This window comes from Mastacembelus armatus, chromosome 11, assembly GCF_900324485.2.
Source record: "Mastacembelus armatus chromosome 11, fMasArm1.2, whole genome shotgun sequence".
Classification (NCBI taxonomy): domain Eukaryota; kingdom Metazoa; phylum Chordata; class Actinopteri; order Synbranchiformes; family Mastacembelidae; genus Mastacembelus; species Mastacembelus armatus.
The window spans coordinates 12,304,248-12,323,121 of record NC_046643.1 but is presented as its reverse complement, the minus strand read 5'-3'; the positions used below and the strand labels follow the sequence as shown (position 1 = coordinate 12,323,121).

Below are 18,874 nucleotides of genomic sequence, written 5' to 3'. Positions count from 1 at the left end.
CGCCCTCCGCAGGATTTCACAGAGACCGGCTGGAAGCATTGTTTCGAGCGGATGAACATCTGTCTGTGGCTAACCTACAGACTCCTTGGCTCTCAGTGTCTCACCTTCAAATCCTGCACAGCTTTGGAACAGAGAAATATTTAGGGGCCCATCCAACGTTTTAAAAAATGTTATTCCACTTGGTTGTTTGAGCGTCAAGTTAAATGTTTTCACATTCATTTGCTGAAGAGGAAAAATGTCACCTTAAATCTGACTGTGTGTTGGTTTTTAATATTTAGTCACATCACAACTGGAAGCCAGTCATGGTCTGCTTTGCATCTTAAACAGGTCTGATGAAAATCACAGTCTCCAGTCCACATATGCTGAGAACAGACTTTTCATGAAGTAGGAAACACTTTGTGTTTGGGCCTTTAATTTTTAAAAGATATTATTTGATTGTTTTAACTTCAGTCAGATCTTGTGGAAAAACAGTACGTGGCACAACTTATTATTTGAAACAGAGGCAGGTTTTTTTTAAATGTTTTTCTGAACATTTGTGGAGGAAACTTGCCTTTTGTGTATTTGATGTTTGATGTAGCTGACATCAGAGTTTATAGAGTTTATATAGAGTACTGCATTTTTTTGTACAATTTCTATGTTTGTCCAGTCCTAAAAGGAAACAAAACAAAAGAGAAAATGTGTCCTAATGTAAAGTTTATAAGATGACATCATCCTTTCTTTTCCTGGCAGATGACAGTTGATTCATCACATGATCCAATGAAGCAATAAAACTGTATTAAAAGTTTATTTTATTTAACTTTCTACTATAATATAAGCAATTTTCTGCCTTTGAAGCAATTTTCATGTCTATTATACATGTAATCAACCAGTAAACATATATATGTATCACATCTACATGTCCTAGCTTCCCATTAAGGGTTTTTTTATGCTTGTTTGTTTCCATTTAGCATTTTCTAAATTAAATATGGAAGAAAACCTTGAGGCAAACTGTGATTTGGGGCTTTATATGAGAATGTGGATCACACTGTGTGAAAAAGTTGGGCATATGGTAAGAACATGTGAAACATCCATCCATCCATCCATCTTCTATACCCGCTTTTCCTGTCTCAGGGTCACGGGGATCTGCTGGAGCCTATCCCAGCTACATGTGAAACATATAAAATAATATTTTAGTAATCAATCATCAGACTGTCAGGATCTGATTCATTTGATCAAAGATGAGGAAATAATTAAATTTACCTAAAAAAACTTAAAGGGCTGATTCCTTTCAGAATTACGGAGCAGGTTTATATTCTTGTATCTGTTTTATTTGTCAGGTTATTTCCTTTGCAGTGGAATTACAGTTTTTCCTCACTTTGATACAGACTATTGCCACAATTATTTAAAAAACACAGCTGATATGAAATGTGACAAATGAAAAATCTCCACTACTTTTTTTAGATTTTTTTTGAAGTTCAGCCCACTAGACAGACACCATCAGGAACATTTTAGTGCCTTTCACAGTTTAGCATGGCTCTGTTTGGTTAACGAATAACCCGAGAGTTCCTGAATGTGATACCAACATCATCCATCAATGTCGCTCTGCCAACGCTGCAGCCTAGTTTGACCTACAGTCCCTGAAGTCAAGTAGATCCCCATAAGCTCTTTGCAGGAAATCAAACACAAACAAACCGATACAACTAAACGCCCGATGACATGTGGACCGCTGTGTAAATACATGCAGCAGAAGTAATCACACTTGATGCAAAAAATGTGTAACATGTACAGCACTGAGGTGAATGCGTCGATGAAATCCCCCGTTAAAAAAAAACTTCAAAGCCTGAGTGTGCACACATGACTCCAACCATTTCCTTCTGGTAAGACAGGCTTGGCTCAAATTATGTCTGCACTGATGATATGTTTTTGCTGCAAGAAATGCAGTTGTGGCTTACTAATAAACTGAAATTCAAAACCCTTTTTTGATTGTACGGTGCAAGTGGGCAGAGGAAACGTATAATTTTCTGGCCAAAATGTCAGGACAATCTAATGTTATATTTCTAAGTAAACGTCTTCATGGCTCCTCTTTCAATAGACCCTGAAGTGCATATATCAATCGTCAGTGTGTGAGGGGATCTGGCGGCTGAAGCGAATGTTTCGTAGGACATGTTCACCTTTGAGTTCAGTTTCACAGCAAAGTAGTGACTGAGCGGACACAGAGGAGGGGATTGACTTAGTGAAAACAAGACAGGAAAACAGGAATTTAGAGACACAAAAGAAGAAGAGAAAAGAACATAAGCAGGGACAGAGCAGCTGAGGTGAACCGTCACCCCATCCCTGAGTGTTCTGGCCTTGAGTCCGATTCAGTTCGTTGGCCTGATTTTAAAGTGGGAGAGGAGGGTGGGGATTGGATCATGTCGTGTTGTGGGCCCTCACCTTCAAAGGGCGGCCCCTGAAAGGCCCTACTAATCACAACATGTGATGAGACCGGTAGAACAAAGACAGCCAGGCAGAAAATAACAGCGTGGGAACTCTGGGTGAACTTGAAATACAACAACAGGGCTCACCCACCCACCCACCCACTTTGACCCCCCCTAGTCACGGACACTCAAAACACACAGTCAGAAACTAATGTGGACGCACACCTGTGTTTATTGTGACAAAGGCTTCAGGTTGCATGAGCTCGGACGTGTGTGAACGCAACTCTCATATACTCCCACCCCCTGACACACACACACACATATAAAACCCACCAATAACCAGTTCGATGAATGTGTGAGTGCATCCGTGTGTCTGCACTGCTATAAGCATAACCTTGTGCAACAACAACAAGATGAAAACAGCCCTAAGTGCTTCCTCTCATTCATATAAACCAAACAAGGCAGCCTCCTCTCACTGTGATGACTATTATGCCTTTGGTTGCTTTCGGCTCCCACTGATAAGGATCACCATATCACTGTGTGTGTGTGTGTGTGTGTGTGTGTGTGTGTATTTGTACTGACTGGTCCATAGTTTAGTGTTTTCTGTTGATCTTTGTTAGCACAGGCCAGAAATGAAAACCAACAGATCAGTGTATTTAATTCATAGTGCGATATTGTTTTCATGTCTGGTACATGGCGGTTTTATGTTTCATCATTACATGTGCTTATGTAATGATGAAGGGCACCTTTGACAGGAGGCATTCATTTTTAAAAGAAAGGAACCTTCATTAACCTCTTGAAGCGTAGGTTTTATCTTTTCAGACACTTTCAGCCAGTGAGAAGTGTCTACATTATTGTTGTAATTCATCAAGGTGGACCTGATTGAACAGCTTCAGGTGCCTGTTTGGAAAATCAAAGTTCAATATTTGCCTACAGTGAAGTAAAAAATAGAAATATTGAAGTAAAACACAACAGTTGGACTGCATTATGATGTAAAAGTTTAAGTGTGTAGTAGTTTATGTAATATTATGCTACTCTCTGTTGATTCATCCAAATCTCCCTGCAGGAGACCCTCCAGTGAAGAGCCCCTGCTCCACACGCAGTAACATGAGCCCTCCGTGTATACAAACACACACCAGCGGCTCTGTCAAATTATTTGGGGAGTGTGACCATTATAGGAGCGGTGCTGATGATGTGGAGGCCCCGGGGATCAAGCTTTGATTGCACGATGGCGCTTATGTTGCTGAGCGCGCTCACGGAGCCCTTGAAGTCCCCACAGTCTTCGCCGTGCATGAGGTCTCTCTGTGGGGTAAGATTAGACTTGGTGGCTTCCTCTGGTCGCGGCGCTGCTCCCTGTCTCTCCTCCCGGGCTGAGTTAGTATTGGATTACAGGTTCACACGCTCGCTCGCAGACCGCCCGTCGCCCCGACCAATTGCTCTATTCATTCCGGGGCCGGAGACGGCCGCCGGCCTCTGATTGGTTATCAGCGCCGGTTAGGGAACTTTCCCACGGCCAGCGCGTGCTGACAGCCGGCCAGCCACTCCTCATCACCACCGGGACACGGGGGGAGGGGGGAGAGCGGGGGGAGTCACGGACCGAGAGCCCATTGGACCGCTGACAAAGTTTCTCCAAAGATCCTCTATGTTTGGGAAGATCAGTCACTGTCACCAGACACACACACACAAAAAAAAAAAAAAACGTGTGGAGAAACATTTCTGAAGGCGTGACAAAAATTCATTTAAGCTCAACGAAATGCATAATTTTTCCTCAGGAGGAAGACACTGGGGCCCTTCTTCAGTGCCAGTGCTGAATCAAATTAAGGTTCAAGGGAAGGAAAAGTGATGATAAGACTAAAATCTGAACTGACAACATTTATAACATCTGGTCAAATGCATCTGCTGAGCAAGAACATGCAATACATCTGGATGTCACAGTATGCTATTCTGTAGTATATATTATTTATAAACAGGAGTGATGATGGATGAAGAAATTAGAATTAATCACAAATAATAATATCACAATATCACACAATCACGGTCCCATATACTGTATGGTCCCTAATCGATTAGTTTCCAGAAACTCCCACAGAGTGAGATGCATCCACTCTTTTTCCATCTTTGACCTGTCAGAGCGCACTGGGATGTGCTTGGGCCAACTGCGCTGTCACTCAATCACAGACTCGCTCTGTGATTGGCTGTATCGGGCCGAGGCCCCGCCTTTGTTGGCCGGCTGCAGCGTTGAAATGACACCGTGGGAAAGCTGAGCGCTTCAAACGGAGACTCTCCGGGGGAACCTGTGCAGACACAGCAGACACTCTGAAGGACTAACTTTACTGTGCACGAAGAGAAATGAAACGGAATCACGATTTTAGCTCCTCGGACAGCGAGCTGGATGAGACTATTGAGGTGGAGAAGGAGAGCGCAGATGAGAATGGGTAAGTTATTTAACCCAAACTTTGTATTTCCTCTCATATACGATTCGTGTAGACAGCGCGCATACAAAATCAGATTAACTATTATTTATTTTTATTGTTATTAGAATAAACACCGAACCTCCTTGTTGCTTCTCTTCACAGGAATATGAGCTCTCCTCTCGGGTCCATGTCTCCCACTACATCCACTCAGGTGCAGGCGAGGAAAAGGCGTAGAGGAGTAAGTAAATTATATTCATATAAAACTGTTGTTTCAGCACCAAAGTTTTGCCATATGCGCACATTCTTCCAATAATAAATATCATGGTTTCTGTTTTTTTTTTTCTTAGATAATTGAGAAACGACGCCGTGACAGGATCAACAACAGTCTCAGTGAGCTCCGCAGGCTGGTTCCCAGCGCCTATGAGAAACAGGTAAGCAACAAGTAGTAAAGCGGCTTTAATGTCGCTCATGGAGAAAAGCGTCCACAACACGTATGTTGTTTTATACTATGCATGTCTAACTGGCTCCTTTTTGTTGAAGGGCTCAGCCAAACTGGAGAAAGCAGAGATTTTGCAGATGACTGTGGACCATCTGAAGATGCTTCATGCAGCTGGAGGCAAAGGTATTTCAGTAATCAGCTACAGAAAAACAACAATCACTTGTTTTGAAGTGCTTAAGAGGTAGTGCTTTTTTTTTCATTCCTACATGTATAAATGGATAAATAAAGCAATGTCTTAAACTGGTCTGACAGGTCGGTAATGAAACTCTGACTTGTTTTGACTGATCATTTAGTCTTTCCCAGCCCCAAAGCCCAGGGCATATTGATTCGTGTCAGACAGAGCTCATAGTTGTGGACAAACTTGTTTTGTATTGTGCTGTGACTCTTTTTAAATCTGTCTTCTTGCTCTTACCTCAGGTTACTTTGATGCCCATGCCCTGGCAATGGACTACCGAGGTCTGGGTTTCAGAGAGTGCCTTGCTGAGACGGCCCGCTACCTGAGTATAATTGAAGGCTTGGATAGCACCGACCCTCTGCGGGTCCGTTTGGTCTCCCACCTGAACAACTATGCCAGTCAAAGAGAGGCCCACTCTGGCCTGAGTCACCTGGCATGGGGCTCTGCTTTTGGATCCCCTCCTGCCCACCTGACCCACCCCCTCCTCTTGCAGCACCAACAGGGAGCACCTTTGGCACCTTTATCCCGCAGTGCCACCAGCAGCCCTCAAACTCCCCTGGCATCTACGTCCACTTCATCCACCTCTTCCTCCTCTTCATCGTCAACGTCCTCATCGGTTGCAGAGACTCATGTCCCAGGCAGGCGTAACGGCAGCGCCACCCCACACTCGGATCAAGGCCCAATCCGGGTGTCTTCCACCACTGCCACTCCTACTACTGTCTTGCACCCTACTTTTGTCCCCTCATCAGCATCTAAGCTCTCCCCACCACTCCTCTCCTCCCTCTCAGCATTCCCCTTCCCCTTCAGCGCCTTCCCCGTCATCTCCCCGACCACCGCCATCAGCCCCCCAGCCTCAACATCCAGTGTGGGCAAACCCTACAGACCCTGGGGTATGGAGATAGGAGCTTTCTGACTGAAGTGAAAACCTCAACACAGTCTACATATAGATTCAACTCACTACCCAGCTGTGCTGGACCTTCAAGGACTTGACTTTATATTTTCCCTGCTAAGAAATTACTATTTTTTTCTATGATGTTGACGTCCCACAGAGGATATGTGTAGCTTTAGGATTTTTATTTCCTTGCTAATGTATTGTGTTTTGTATAGAAGAAAAACAGTGGGGATGGAGACCACAACTAAAAAGCAACAAGAGTGATTTATCATGTTGATTGATCTCTAGTCCTGCCCACCCCTTTAGAAGTTTCGCCCACTGTCGTCAGCCTATCAGGAATGGCTTTCCCAGATGGTCAAGTAGTCGCTGCCTGTCAAGCTCCTGGGCGAAACTGTCTCCCCTTTGTTTCCCCCCTGGTTGATGTCCTGGTTATTGAGAGGGAGAGGGAGGTGTGGAAGAAGGGCCCGAGGTTGTGGAGAGTCACCCCCTTTTTTACTGCATTTTATGGGGTGGAATAACCGAAACCAGGTGTTTGTTTGACTAAATACCGGGAACAGAAGTTAGCTACCAGCTTTGTTGAAACTTGGCCATGATTTATCCACAAGCTCTGATGTTCACATGTTGCTCCACTGTTTAAGCTCGCTTCCTCAAGTTATCTTAAAATGTCCAATTATTTCTCATCTGATGTTAGGGGAGATTTTTACCACCTTGTCTCTGAGCTATTTTCTTTATATAGCAGCATTGTCAAAGCAGTTTCAGTAAAACAAGGCCACACAGTTCAGTTTGTTGTAATTGTTGGTAGAGACATTTAGAAATTCTAACTTCTCATTTATTCCTGTTATTCCTGCTAAACCTCACTGTGAGTTTGTATGTTTTATGGTTGTACAAAGCAAGCGAGCACTGGCGAATCAGATTTTCAGCTTTTCACAGTTGTTGCTGGAAGTGATGACAACTTCCCTGTAATAAAAGAGTTCTGATAAATCAGTCGTGGCTTTATCTGTGTTTTTTTATGTGAGTGAAAGTGTATTTGCATGCTTGTTTATGAAGTGCATAAGGGTATGAATGTACTTTTGTGTGCATGTACCTATATGTGCCCTGCAGTTGTTTTTGTGTGAGTGTGTAGTCATAGTACATGGTGACGCCTGGTATCAGATGAGGTTGCTTGTTTCTCTCAGCAGCCCTCTGTGTGTGCACAGGAAACCATTAACAAGGAGGGGATATCCTGGACAATAGCAGCCCGGCTGGCCCCATGCGCTCCGTGGGAACTAGAGGAGGAGGAAAGAAGGAGGGAGGGAAGGTTGGAAGAGGATGAAGAAGGAAAGGAAGGAGGGCTGGAGCAGAGATGGAGGGACAGGGAGAAGAAAGAAATGGAACAGGGGCATCAAAGGAGAAGGTAGGAGAAGCACTGAAAAACTGTGAGAAAGGAAGTAAACAGTTTTGTTTCTTTGCTGTCGTCTCAGCTTCCAGCTGCACCTTCTATTCTCAGCTCCTACATGCCGTCCCTTCTTCTGCAGGACCAAATTATCCCTCAGCCGCCAAAATATCACTCACTCTTTTATCAATGTCTACGCCCTCTTTTTCCTTTGATCATTCTCCTTAACCTCCTCCTTTATTACTGAGGATGGTGCAAGGCCAGGTAGTGATGTAAGCTTCACTGCAGCCAAAACCACAAGGTCAATGAGATTTTTTAGTGCACAAAACTTGTCTTTTGTCTCCCCCAGCTGGTCTAAAATGGTATTTTTTTTTCAATACGTGTAGATAGTGAAGACATCGATTTTTATATACCTTATGTTTAGTAAAGAAAAAATGTTCATTTAAAAATGATATAGAATAAAAGAACACAACAATTTATACTTATTTTCTGCAACATTTTAAAAATATTTAGTGGGACCTCATTGAAGACACTTTTATTTAATGCAAGTAAAATATGTGTAGTCAAGTAAAATACCCCTAAATTATACTTACTATATGTACATTTAGCCAATAACCTGCTTATATGTAAAAGCAACTTTCTTCTGCCAATGCTGAATGTTTTCAAATGATTAGTGAAATGATTAGTTTAATAGTGGAATTAATCAACAGCAACTGGATGGCAAACATTTACTGATTCAATAGCCTTAAATGTGGCTAAGGGAGTGAGTTTTTATTTAACTTGGTCATTAATATAAGGCTCATTATACATAATAACAGGACCCTGAGACTTGGAAACACTAAATATGATCTTTATTAATCTTTTAATTATGTTTCTTTTCTGTTCTAGCATATGTAAAACTATCTTTTTAAATAAAGGTTAATTTATTTTGTTAAACCTAAAAATCAATTTAAACACATAAACCTGGTGCCTTATAGACTGTTATAGAATGAATACATGATTAATTACTAAAACAATGTCATCTCTAATAATAATGTGTTTCTCAATACATTGTTTTAATGTGATATATTGGTTGAAGTATATTGAACCAACATGAAAGTATGTGAAACAAATCACTCCAGGCATGTTTCATTCACTGAACCCCAAATCTTTATTAACCACTGCTTGCTCACAAAGATATATGTGGAGAGGGGGACACACACAAATGGACGGAGGAGAGAGAAAGAGAGCGAGAGAGGCAGGTAGGATAGTCACTGTCTGTGGCGAACTCCTGACAGCTGTTACACATTGTGATGCTGTTGCTTTACACTTCACTCGATCAGTATCAACATGGCACAGTCATTCGGTTTTCCACCCGCCCTTTCTGAAATTCACACACACACACACACACATGCGTGCGCACACTCACATAGATCTATGGGCCTACTGTGCGTGTGTGACCGACAGGGTTCACCCTCAGGCTTCAACACCCCTGGTTACAAGCTATTTGGATACTATACACTCCTATACACCTTTACAGATGGAAATACTGTGTTGATGAATCGCTGTTGCAGTGATACCTGGTATGGCTTAAATATCTGTCTTGTGCCGACCTTTCAGTGGAATTTACAAAGAATTTGGAGTCAAGTGCAGTGGTTCCTGTAGGTGCTGATGATGTCGAGCACTACTCTAGCCTCTATGAAATGGAGAAAGGTGGGTTATTCTCCTTTTTGAGATTCACAGTAACAAGCCTGTTTTCAGGTGAAGATTTTTGCACTCCAGCATTCTTCGGATGCACTTTGACCTCAGTTGCATTGTAGATTAGGGTAAAAGCTTGTTTCTGAGGAATATAAGAGGACTGCCGATGGTCAGGGATGTTATGTGAGGTTTCCAGTGCCAGATGGACAGAGTTTAGTGAGCTCCTCCTGAGCTCTGTGCTGTGATTGGCTAAAAGCCTGCCCATGAGGAGAGCGTGTGAGTGAGTGCTTCTACACTATTTATGTATTAAGAGAGATGAAGAGGTTGCAGACGGAGGAAAGGAGGATGAGGATGGGTTCATTAAATGCTATAGTGTTCTCCTGCAGTACATTCACCATCTACCTCACAAAAGTGGATGTGCAGCAACGGCTTGCACCCCCCACAGACAAGCAAACTGTCCCCTTTCCTCACACAATTCCTGCATATGTCTCTTGCTGAGTGAATAACTAGATGGAAAATAACTAAGACCAAAAGACAGGTCTAATATTAATATTGCCTTAAGATGTGAGAGGTCAAATGAGATGGGGGAAGGGAGTCAGATTGCGGGACTTGTGAGGGCACAACCAGTCACAACAAACATCAGCTAGCTGGCAAAGTCACAACAAACACCTAAGCCTGTTACCACACTAGAGAAACCTAAAAAAGAACATTCTCAGGCTAAAACAACAAATAAATAAATAAATAAATAAATAAAAATAACATGAATATGAACAAATCATTACATCCATATATGCAGGGAGAGGAAACTTATATATAAAAATGGCACACTGCAATCAATACTTTTGCTGCTTGTATTGTACTGTATATAACAAAAAAAGAAGTATTTACAAAAACCAATACCCACTGCCACTTGTTAATTTGATTTTTTCTTTTCTTCTCATTTCAGATGGAGCAAAAACATTCTTTCTGGGAAGAGTGGGTGGGAGACATGACTTTTTTTTTTTTTAACATTTTTGCAATTTTTTCCACCCCCAGCCCCATTCGAACCCCCCCACTGTCTTGGGGTGGCATCGCAGGCTGTGGTAGTTTTGAAGGAGTATGGGGTGGTATGGCAGGAGAGTTGGAGAGTTGGAGAGGCGGGGACATGTGGCATAAGGTCGGGTGTTCCTCGGGGATGGGGTGGTGGTGCGGGGTTTGGAGGCGGGACGTAGAACCAGTTGGGGCTTCTCATTCTGTCACACTATTTCTCAACTCCTTGTTCCTGCGCACCTCCTGAGCATGCCTCTCCTAGGAAAAAACCCACAGATTCAGGATGTCATGTTTTTATAAGCTTTTTAATGACAACTTACTTCATTTTCTTTGTCTGCCACTTTTTTCCTCTCTCCCACGTGAATAATAATTTATCTCCCATCATCCTATTTTTCCACATCTTCTTTTAAAATTGTTCCAAATGTTCAATTGTTGCTATTGAATATTATGTACATGGCAAATCTAAAGCTATTTTGATAAAATATGATCCATACGGAGCAATGAGGTAATTAAATATAGCTGGTTTTGAGGTTTTGTCCAGGAAATCTAAGGGTTTTACTAACCTGCAGGGGAGGAGTTGACATTTGACAATAAAAAGCACATACTGGAAATTTTATGGCCTTCCAGGGCACATAGGTCAACCAATGTTGCTGTTTATAAATTAAACTTATAGACATATGACATATAATGTTAAAATCCAACCCATTAAAATAATTTTAATACATTGTTTTACAGTCTCTGGTTAGAAATATCTAGGGATATCTTGGATTAAGAAAAGCTTCACCTTCTCCTGCAGGCGATCCATCATGATGGCCAAGTAGGTCTGCCGGTTTTCCTCAATCTGATCCATCTTCAGCTGCAGCTTCTCCTCGGCCATGCGGCTGAAGTTGCTGTTCTCCTCCATGGCCTTCAGCAGCACGTCGCGCTCGTGCTCCCGTTTCTCAGCCAGGGCCCGAAGTACCTGTGCCTCCTGGGACTGCAGGAGGAAGAGGAGGAAGAGGAGGAGGGGTGACGAGCAGCACAGGGAGGAAGCGTCAGTAGCAGGACAATAATTCACTTCTCAAAATTTTAGTATGGGTCAGAGCTGCTCCTACATTATTGTTAAGTGTAAAAATGTCTGGATTTATCTTTTATCTTCTTTTGTGTGCTATAATTTAGGAAATATATTGTATGTTTGACCTGCTCTATTGGACATCTGGAGTTAAAAAAATGGTCAAACTGTGTTATTGATTGGATTATTGATTTGCTGGTTGGTTGCTGGACAGCTGCTTGCCTGTATTGATATTTGAATCATTGATATGCAGGAATTAACCAATGTCCACTTAAATTTTTCATGACAGTTTTGCAGCCATAGTGATCAATTGTGTATGCACATTCAAGTCCTGTTAATACAGCAGTAGTATTAATGTGTTTTTGCTTTGGATCAGAAATGGTTTGAATTTAGTTTCCCAGATGGCTTTATCTTTTCATGCTTCTTGAAGCCTATTGATATGTAGCAGCTGGGTGCAAGGAAATTGATTGAGAGCATCCTTACTCTCCTCCGTTCCTCAGCTGCTTCCAGTTTCTTCTGGATGTCCTCCAGGGAAATGTCCCTCTTTGGGGGGGTGGTAACGCAGTGGGCGACATCGGACACGGGGGAGGACGGCTTCAGGATGACCTCAAAGGCCTGGCCTGAAGCTCGCTTGGTAATGGGCTTGATGTCCATGTCTGTGCATTAATAAAAGAGAGGAAGAAAAAGAAAAAAACCTTAGTCATCTCTGGGGAAGCGTTCAAAAATTCAACAAAACTGTAATCCTATGATTGCCACATACCGTCAAAGTCGCCCATGATGTTTTTACGGGTCTCAGGATACAGACAAGAGCAGATGAACGAGAGAACTGAAATCTCCTTCATCTTCTCTTTGTAAGCTGGGGAAGTAAATTGAAGCATGAGTGTGTGTTAGTTTGTTGCACAGATCCAGCTGCATGTAAACCAGCATCCTGCTAAAACACATACACAAAGATGAAATATCATTGCCCCACTAACATACAAATAGATGAAACCTCATTAACCCACTTCTACATCCACAGGAGGTCCTTGATGTAAATATCAAGATTTTTAGAAGAATAATTATTCATATCGTACCCCCCCCAAAAAGAAAACTTCATCAAAGGATGTCTGGCGGAGCTGAGCTGCCCTGGGTTTTGTGGAGATTGTGTAGCCTTTGTTTTCACAGCACCACAAGGCGAACGGGATAAACGTGTCCTTACTTGGCCTAATTTCCCCAACAGACAAGCTGCTGCCATCCCCGTAGGATCCTCCACACATCATTAGATATGCATTTCATTTTAATCTATTATTTATTAACGTAGCCCGACCAACGCCCTATAGCCTCTCAGTCGTTTTGCGACCCAAACCAAAAAAACATCAGGGATTAGTTTAATTATTTTCAGGTAATGTACAAAAGCAAGGAAGCAAGGATTTAGGATAGATGGGGGGATAATTGTTGGGCTGTTTCTTATCTTCTTTGTCTGTGGCTTATTGATAGAGGCTAAAAGCCAAGGATTTACTTTATCAGCATAACACAGCAATATCACTGTCCATCCCATGCTCCACTTATGGTCTAAAAAGTTAATTTTGGAGCAAAGCTGGCAACAAATCATGCTGACTGTATTTGGCAACCTGCACTCTGCGCAGTAGGGAGGGACAAAGTGCTTCTAAGGGCAGACAGAAAAAAAACAGAAAAGAAAAGAACAATCAACCTTGTCTAACCTTGTTTTTTTTTTTTTTTATTCCTGTGTTTTTGGCACCTACCACTATATAATGTGAGCTTCAAGTTCAGCAGCAGCAGTCCCTTCAGGGAGAGTGGCAAAAATATGCACAACACACTGCAGGTTGTGAAAAAATCCTGCTTCTGCTGCGTTCTGTCGAGGTACACTGCCTTATGGTGCAGATTTGCATGCCAGCTGTCATAGTACGGCATAATCCATCACCCTGAGCACAAGGCCTGCAGGTCCTTAGTGTGCCACACTGATTCATGATTTGGAGCAGGTTACAGTAGCAAAGCCAGAAATGAGATTTACTGTGAAAAAGGATTCTCCACAGTGGAGTACAGTATGCAGTATGATTAATCCAAATCCTCTTTCTTAAGCTTATTTGCTCACTCTCTTCTTCTCCTCCTCTCCATGTCTTGCTTTCTGCCCTGCAGACTGGCAGACGCCACAGTAATGTTATCAACTCTCAGATGTTGCTCTCACTGCTCCCTGAAGGCCTTGTTAACCCCTTCCCTGAGGAGGAAGTGGGAGAGGTTGAGAGCATGGTAGAGGGTGAAGAAAACTGAGAAATGCTCAAGTTGAGCAGGACTCGAGACAACACTGAAATTTGGCAGTGTAACAAGCAGTTAAATTTCTTTTACAAGTAGCTGCAGAAAGATGGAGAAAATAGGGGTTTTAAGACACCTAAAGAAACACCTAAAACACCTAAAGAGACATCACAGATAATAATGACTAAACACGAGCAGAAGGGGGCAGCTCCCAATGGGAATTACAGCCGCCATCCACTGCCCCCAGGACAGCCTCACGGAAGCAGCCACTGCAGGTGGATAACGCTTTAATTTGTAATTAGCGGACTGCACCATTTCTGCTGACAAATGAGGGAGAACTGAGCTTTTGGACGGTTGTCACAGGCTGATTAAGGGCTGTGTATATGTCAAGACCCCAGCAGCCATTTTCTCCCACACACAAGTCCACTTTACAGCTGAAGACTCAAACTGTTAATGATTCAGTGAGCAGGAAATTTGGGTTAAGTGCTAATGGTGCAGAGCAGCAAGGATTCCTGTTTAGTGGTTTCTATGCTTTGGATGTAAACTTTTTTGCAGATATGTAGTTTTGGGGTGCAACCTCTGTAGTGATTATTTTCAATTAAATAATTCAAATCAAATTATTTGTTGGGTCCATTAAAAACTGAAAAAATGCCAAAGGGAATGTCATCAAATGCCTTGTTTTGTACAACTTAGATGAAAAAATTAAAGAATTTTTAAGATGAACCAATTGTTCTTTCATTTTCAGTTTAGTTTTATTTGCAGTGAGTAACCTTGGTTTTTACTACCACTGTGTCAGTAAATTTTATTCCTTTATTTTTTTGGAAGATAAACGTTCACTGTGAATTGAAAGTGAGCTGTAGTTCTCTAACTCAAAACCCTGGAGATATTGCTTTTATATCCCTAATCAAAAAAATATGAGATTCTGCAATGTGCAAAAACACGAAACTGTAACTGTATTTCTCCTGAGAGAAAATATATTTTCTCCTATAATGACTGCAATAAGCTATTTCCCAATGGATCAGGCAGTTAAAACTGATAAATGATCCAGAATGACATTCTACAGTATGAGGTTTCCAAGCAAATCTGTTGTCAGCTGAGTTTCAAACATGCTGGATCAGTGCTTTTTTCGATATGAGAATAGGAAATGAGACAAAATTATATCAGACAGGGATGATGCTGCTTTAATGCTTCCAGTCCACTCCAGCAGGCTGGTTTCAACCAGTCAGCTCTGCACCCTCGCTCTCAGAAAGCTGCTCCTCATGTCCCAACCACAGTGAGAAAACCACACTTCCTCTTTCAATCCTTCTGCAGAAGAGCACAGATCATCAATATCTACTGCACCTCCTCCCCCGCAAGCATCCCTCATCCCCTGCACCTTCCGCATCCCCAATCCCTCGTTTCATCTGTTGCTGATGTATTCCTCCTCTCGGTCACATCCTCTCTCTCTTACCCTCTCTCTATTTCTCTCCCACAGTCTTGACAGCTTCAATTCTGCATTAACCAAATGACCACACCTCTGCTGGGAGATTTTCTTCCCTTATTGCTCTCAACCACGCTCTTCATCTTCTCTTAAAAACCCAACCCCCGCTGTTATTGGAATTTCAACAGGGAACGGTGCTTGAAGAATCTGCAATAGTGTCACTTCAGGCAAAAAGGCACAAAGTGAAAAAGATATAAAATATACCTTTGACAAGGCTATGAGCAAGGTACCTATTAAAGCCCTCCCACAGACTGTGACCCTGTGTATCGCAGCGCTCACTGCCCTTGTGGGTGCTATAACTTCATAGCAGCACTGGCTCGGCATCTCTGCCAGGCACATAAGCCTTTACAACCGGGCGCCCGGTAACAGTATAATCACAAAATTATAAATGTATTACTAGAGAAAAATTGGCTATGAAACAAAATGTTATGGCACCCAGACGTTCAAGGGCAGCTGCAGTCATTGACTAGAGGACAGGTGGCAAGTTGATGCAAAACCGCACCCTGTAATTTTCCCACAGAGCAGCTATGACTAAACATTTTCATAGTGAAAATGGTGAAAATACCCATCACAGTTGGTAAAGCTTAGTTTGATGTCTTCATATAAACAACAATAAATCTTTCCATTTAGATCACTTGATAAATGAGCTAAATGTTTGCCTAGTTGCCTAATTTCTTTTGGTTGACTAGCGGAATAAATCCACCAGTCAGTATAATGTGACACATAATATTAGAAGAGCAAATGGGTGTCTGTCAAATATGTAAGGCAAAGAGGTAATTATGTTAAAATTTCACAATCTAACATAAAGATAACCTGTGGATGACCTCACATTTGTCAAACCAGGATGCTAAAATATCTGAACTCCCTTAGCCAGATGTTGATTTTTTTACAAGTGATGAGTTTTTGGTGTACCACCTCCACCCAGATTGATGTCACCCCTTCCTCTCAGCCTATCTTAACGCACCACAGTCATCTGAACCAGTAATGGGAGTGTGTTGCATTGATCGATGAGACACAGTGATAAATCAGGGTGAATTATGAGTTCAGGGGTTTTATGCACATGGCCCATAATGACACTAGTGATAGAGATAATAAGATGAGAAATACAGCTGAATTTGGACATCACTAGTTGCTTAAAATGAATGACATTATTGTTCGAGAAGCGTCTGTGTCTGTGGACAAAGGAATTGATTTCAGGGCATCGGTTGAATGACCACACCTAATTGGATATGACAAGACTGCATGATAAGAATCAGGAAAAGAGCTTAGAGGCCGTTAATGCATGCAGGAGTGGTTGGGATCTCTAGTTTGTTTGTGGTATAGCTGCATTTTGTAGTTTAAGTGCTTTATGATGTGTCTCTATTTTAATACTCTCATTTCTCCAACAACCTAAAGTCACATATATACAGGCATATTTATCCTGACTTATAGCCCCTAAATACAGTAGTCAGTCTTCATTTACCCATGGAACCTAAGGTGTTTTTGTTCTCACATCTCAGAAGTGTGAATATAGTTGTAATTTTAAAAATATTAAGAGCACTACTGGGTTTCCATAAATAAGACAGATTCTAAATGAACTCAGCGACCTGCTGAAGGGTTGACCTGCCCAGCCCTGTCTGCCTGTCCACAGCTCAAATCATGGAGGAAGGAGGAGGCGAAGGAGGGGAGGGGGAATAAATATAAGAGTCAGGGATCAGTTGCCAGTCTCCCTGAGTTGAGACACCATGCAGGACCCTTAATGCTGTCTCTGTGCATGTCCATCAAGAGCCCACTCAAACAGAAAACAGCCCTGCTGCCGCCTCTACACTCACACACCCTTTAAAACACCTTCTACCACCCATAATGTTTGCCATGATTATAGTCTTTTTTTTTCATAAAGCCTGTAGGTGACATTTAATGTTTCTTGGCCTGCAGATCATAAAGTGATTCAAATAGTCTAATCCAGACACATGAAAATATATCACGCCTTGATATGGAAATTCAGTGATACAAACAGGCTAGGAGGCCTTCCACCTGCCATAACACGCATCTCTTTTATTTCTCCACACTTCTACCATATATCGCCTCATTATAATAAACAGCAGCATGAAAATAATGCAGTTATCGAATATAATTGTCAATAACCTTCCGAACAAGATTGGAGTCTGATATTTCTGAGACGACATTCATTTTCAACGCCAGTCGTAAATTCTTCCCTCGACTGCGAAGCAATTCTGGATAAGGATGCGCCTTTTCTCTTTAATCCGTCTCATTCATGTCTTCACAGAACAAAAAGCATAGGGCTTTACACTACAGTTTACATAGGATGGCCCAGTTTTAATAAGCTGATTTGTCATGGGGAAATATTTCGCACCCTGGAGAGCGGCTGGCTTGCTTTGAAGGGACCGGAGCTGATGGGTGGGGTCGCTGGCGCTGCATTATGCTGCACGGCTGTGAGTCAGGCAGTAAGGGGGCAGGTGCGGCAGGCAGGCATCGCCACAGCGCAGAGAGGAAAATCACCTTTTTTGTGTTGTATAATTTCATTATCTTTGTTTAAAATGATTTTTAAAAACACATGCGTCACAAACTGAATCCAAAACTAGCTCAGAGCCGATTGATCAGCACAAAAATGTCAAGAAAAGACTCATAATAGCCAAAAGACTAAAGAATTGGAAATATGCTTAAAGTTATTTTTAAAGAAGTGACTTGCAAAGGAGTTTGGCCGCTCCCTCTCATCAACCCTCAGCATCCTTTTGTGCCATGGGTGTCGCCACAGCCTCTCAGCATCCTCAAACCTGCGAAGCCGCTGTTGTATCAGAAAAAATAAAAAATAAAGTAGAAAACTCACCGATTGCGGTCTTAGCCATTTCTGTACGGTGGTGTCGGGGCGGGTTGGCCGGAGGAATGTGCGCCGGGTGCTAGATGCTGTTTCTCGAGTTGAAGAGGCTGCTTTTAAGGCACTGAGTCAGCAGAGACTGAGGCTGCCGGTGCGCACTGGTAGTCTGTTATTGGTTGCGTCAAGTCTGGATAATAACTAGAAAAAGAGCGGAAGTGTGCAGGCGAAGTCTTCAGAATAAAAGCTTAAATAAGGCAATAAAAGAATTTCAAGTATGTGATTTAGAGCTGCAATGATCATTTCATTAGTTAACTTAACTGGCAACTTTTTTTTAACAATGAATTATCGTAGTAGGTTGTTTTTTCAGCAAAAATGCAAAAGCAGTTTCCTGATTTCATGTAGAACAGTCAGAGAAATTGTCATGATCGTCATGATTAATATAGTGAAAGTTGTCAGATGTAAAAGTTAGTTTGACCCTAATATGATGTCCAGGGGTTGTCAGGATTTTATATTATTTGTTTTCATTAGGAGGTTTTCTCTCCAAGGAACCAAGAAGGAGATTTAGCTGTATAGTCAAAAGCCAGTACCCTCTTTTTAAAACCTGATATAGTAATTACTTATTTTTTTATTTTGAAACATTTATTTATTTTTGAACTGTGTTATTTAAATGAACGTTTTTTTTCACTCTAATGCTGTATCCAGCTGGGCATCTCTGTACTTCCCATCTTTATTAATGGCCATTCTGCACAACACACCAGACCATTACAATAGATGCAATATTTTAAAATGCTTTATTTTGAAATGAATGGCAGGAAGCCTTAACA

At 42.0% G+C, this 18,874-nt stretch overlaps 2 protein-coding genes across 2 annotated transcripts; one reads left to right on the top strand and one right to left on the bottom strand.

The window, feature by feature from the left end:
* Positions 1-4,669: 4,669 nt before the first annotated feature.
* On the top strand, positions 4,670-7,360 carry hey1 (hes-related family bHLH transcription factor with YRPW motif 1). Its single transcript, XM_026299475.2, has 5 exons — positions 4,670-4,831; positions 4,973-5,048; positions 5,158-5,241; positions 5,351-5,432; positions 5,727-7,360. The coding sequence occupies exons 1-5, from the start codon at positions 4,746-4,748 to the stop codon at positions 6,395-6,397; spliced, it is 999 nt and encodes a 332-aa protein (XP_026155260.1). The 5' UTR covers positions 4,670-4,745; the 3' UTR covers positions 6,398-7,360.
* A 1,519-nt stretch (positions 7,361-8,879) lies between these two features.
* On the bottom strand, positions 8,880-18,205 carry stmn2b (stathmin 2b). The gene is made up of 5 exons (XM_026300202.2): positions 18,063-18,205; positions 12,266-12,361; positions 11,989-12,161; positions 11,239-11,430; positions 8,880-10,712 (listed from the first exon to the last, which is right to left on the bottom strand). Exons 1-5 carry the CDS (start codon positions 18,079-18,081, stop codon positions 10,653-10,655), a joined length of 540 nt encoding a protein of 179 aa, XP_026155987.1. The 5' UTR covers positions 18,082-18,205; the 3' UTR covers positions 8,880-10,652.
* Positions 18,206-18,874: the final 669 nt, after the last annotated feature.

Bases quoted from the DNA above. Each gene is read 5' to 3' on its own strand.
- stmn2b (XM_026300202.2), bottom strand. The intron at 12,162-12,265 runs GTATGTGGCAAT...ATTAATGCACAG, and splicing joins CATCATGGGCGACTTTGACG to ACATGGACATCAAGCCCATT. The intron at 11,431-11,988 runs GTAAGGATGCTC...TTCCTCCTGCAG, and splicing joins CAGCTGAGGAACGGAGGAGA to TCCCAGGAGGCACAGGTACT.
- hey1 (XM_026299475.2), top strand. From the start codon at position 4,746: ATGAAACGGAATCACGATTTTAGCTCCTCGGACAGCGAGCTGGATGAG. The intron at 4,832-4,972 runs GTAAGTTATTTA...TTCTCTTCACAG, and splicing joins GAGAGCGCAGATGAGAATGG to GAATATGAGCTCTCCTCTCG. The intron at 5,433-5,726 runs GTATTTCAGTAA...CTCTTACCTCAG, and splicing joins TCATGCAGCTGGAGGCAAAG to GTTACTTTGATGCCCATGCC.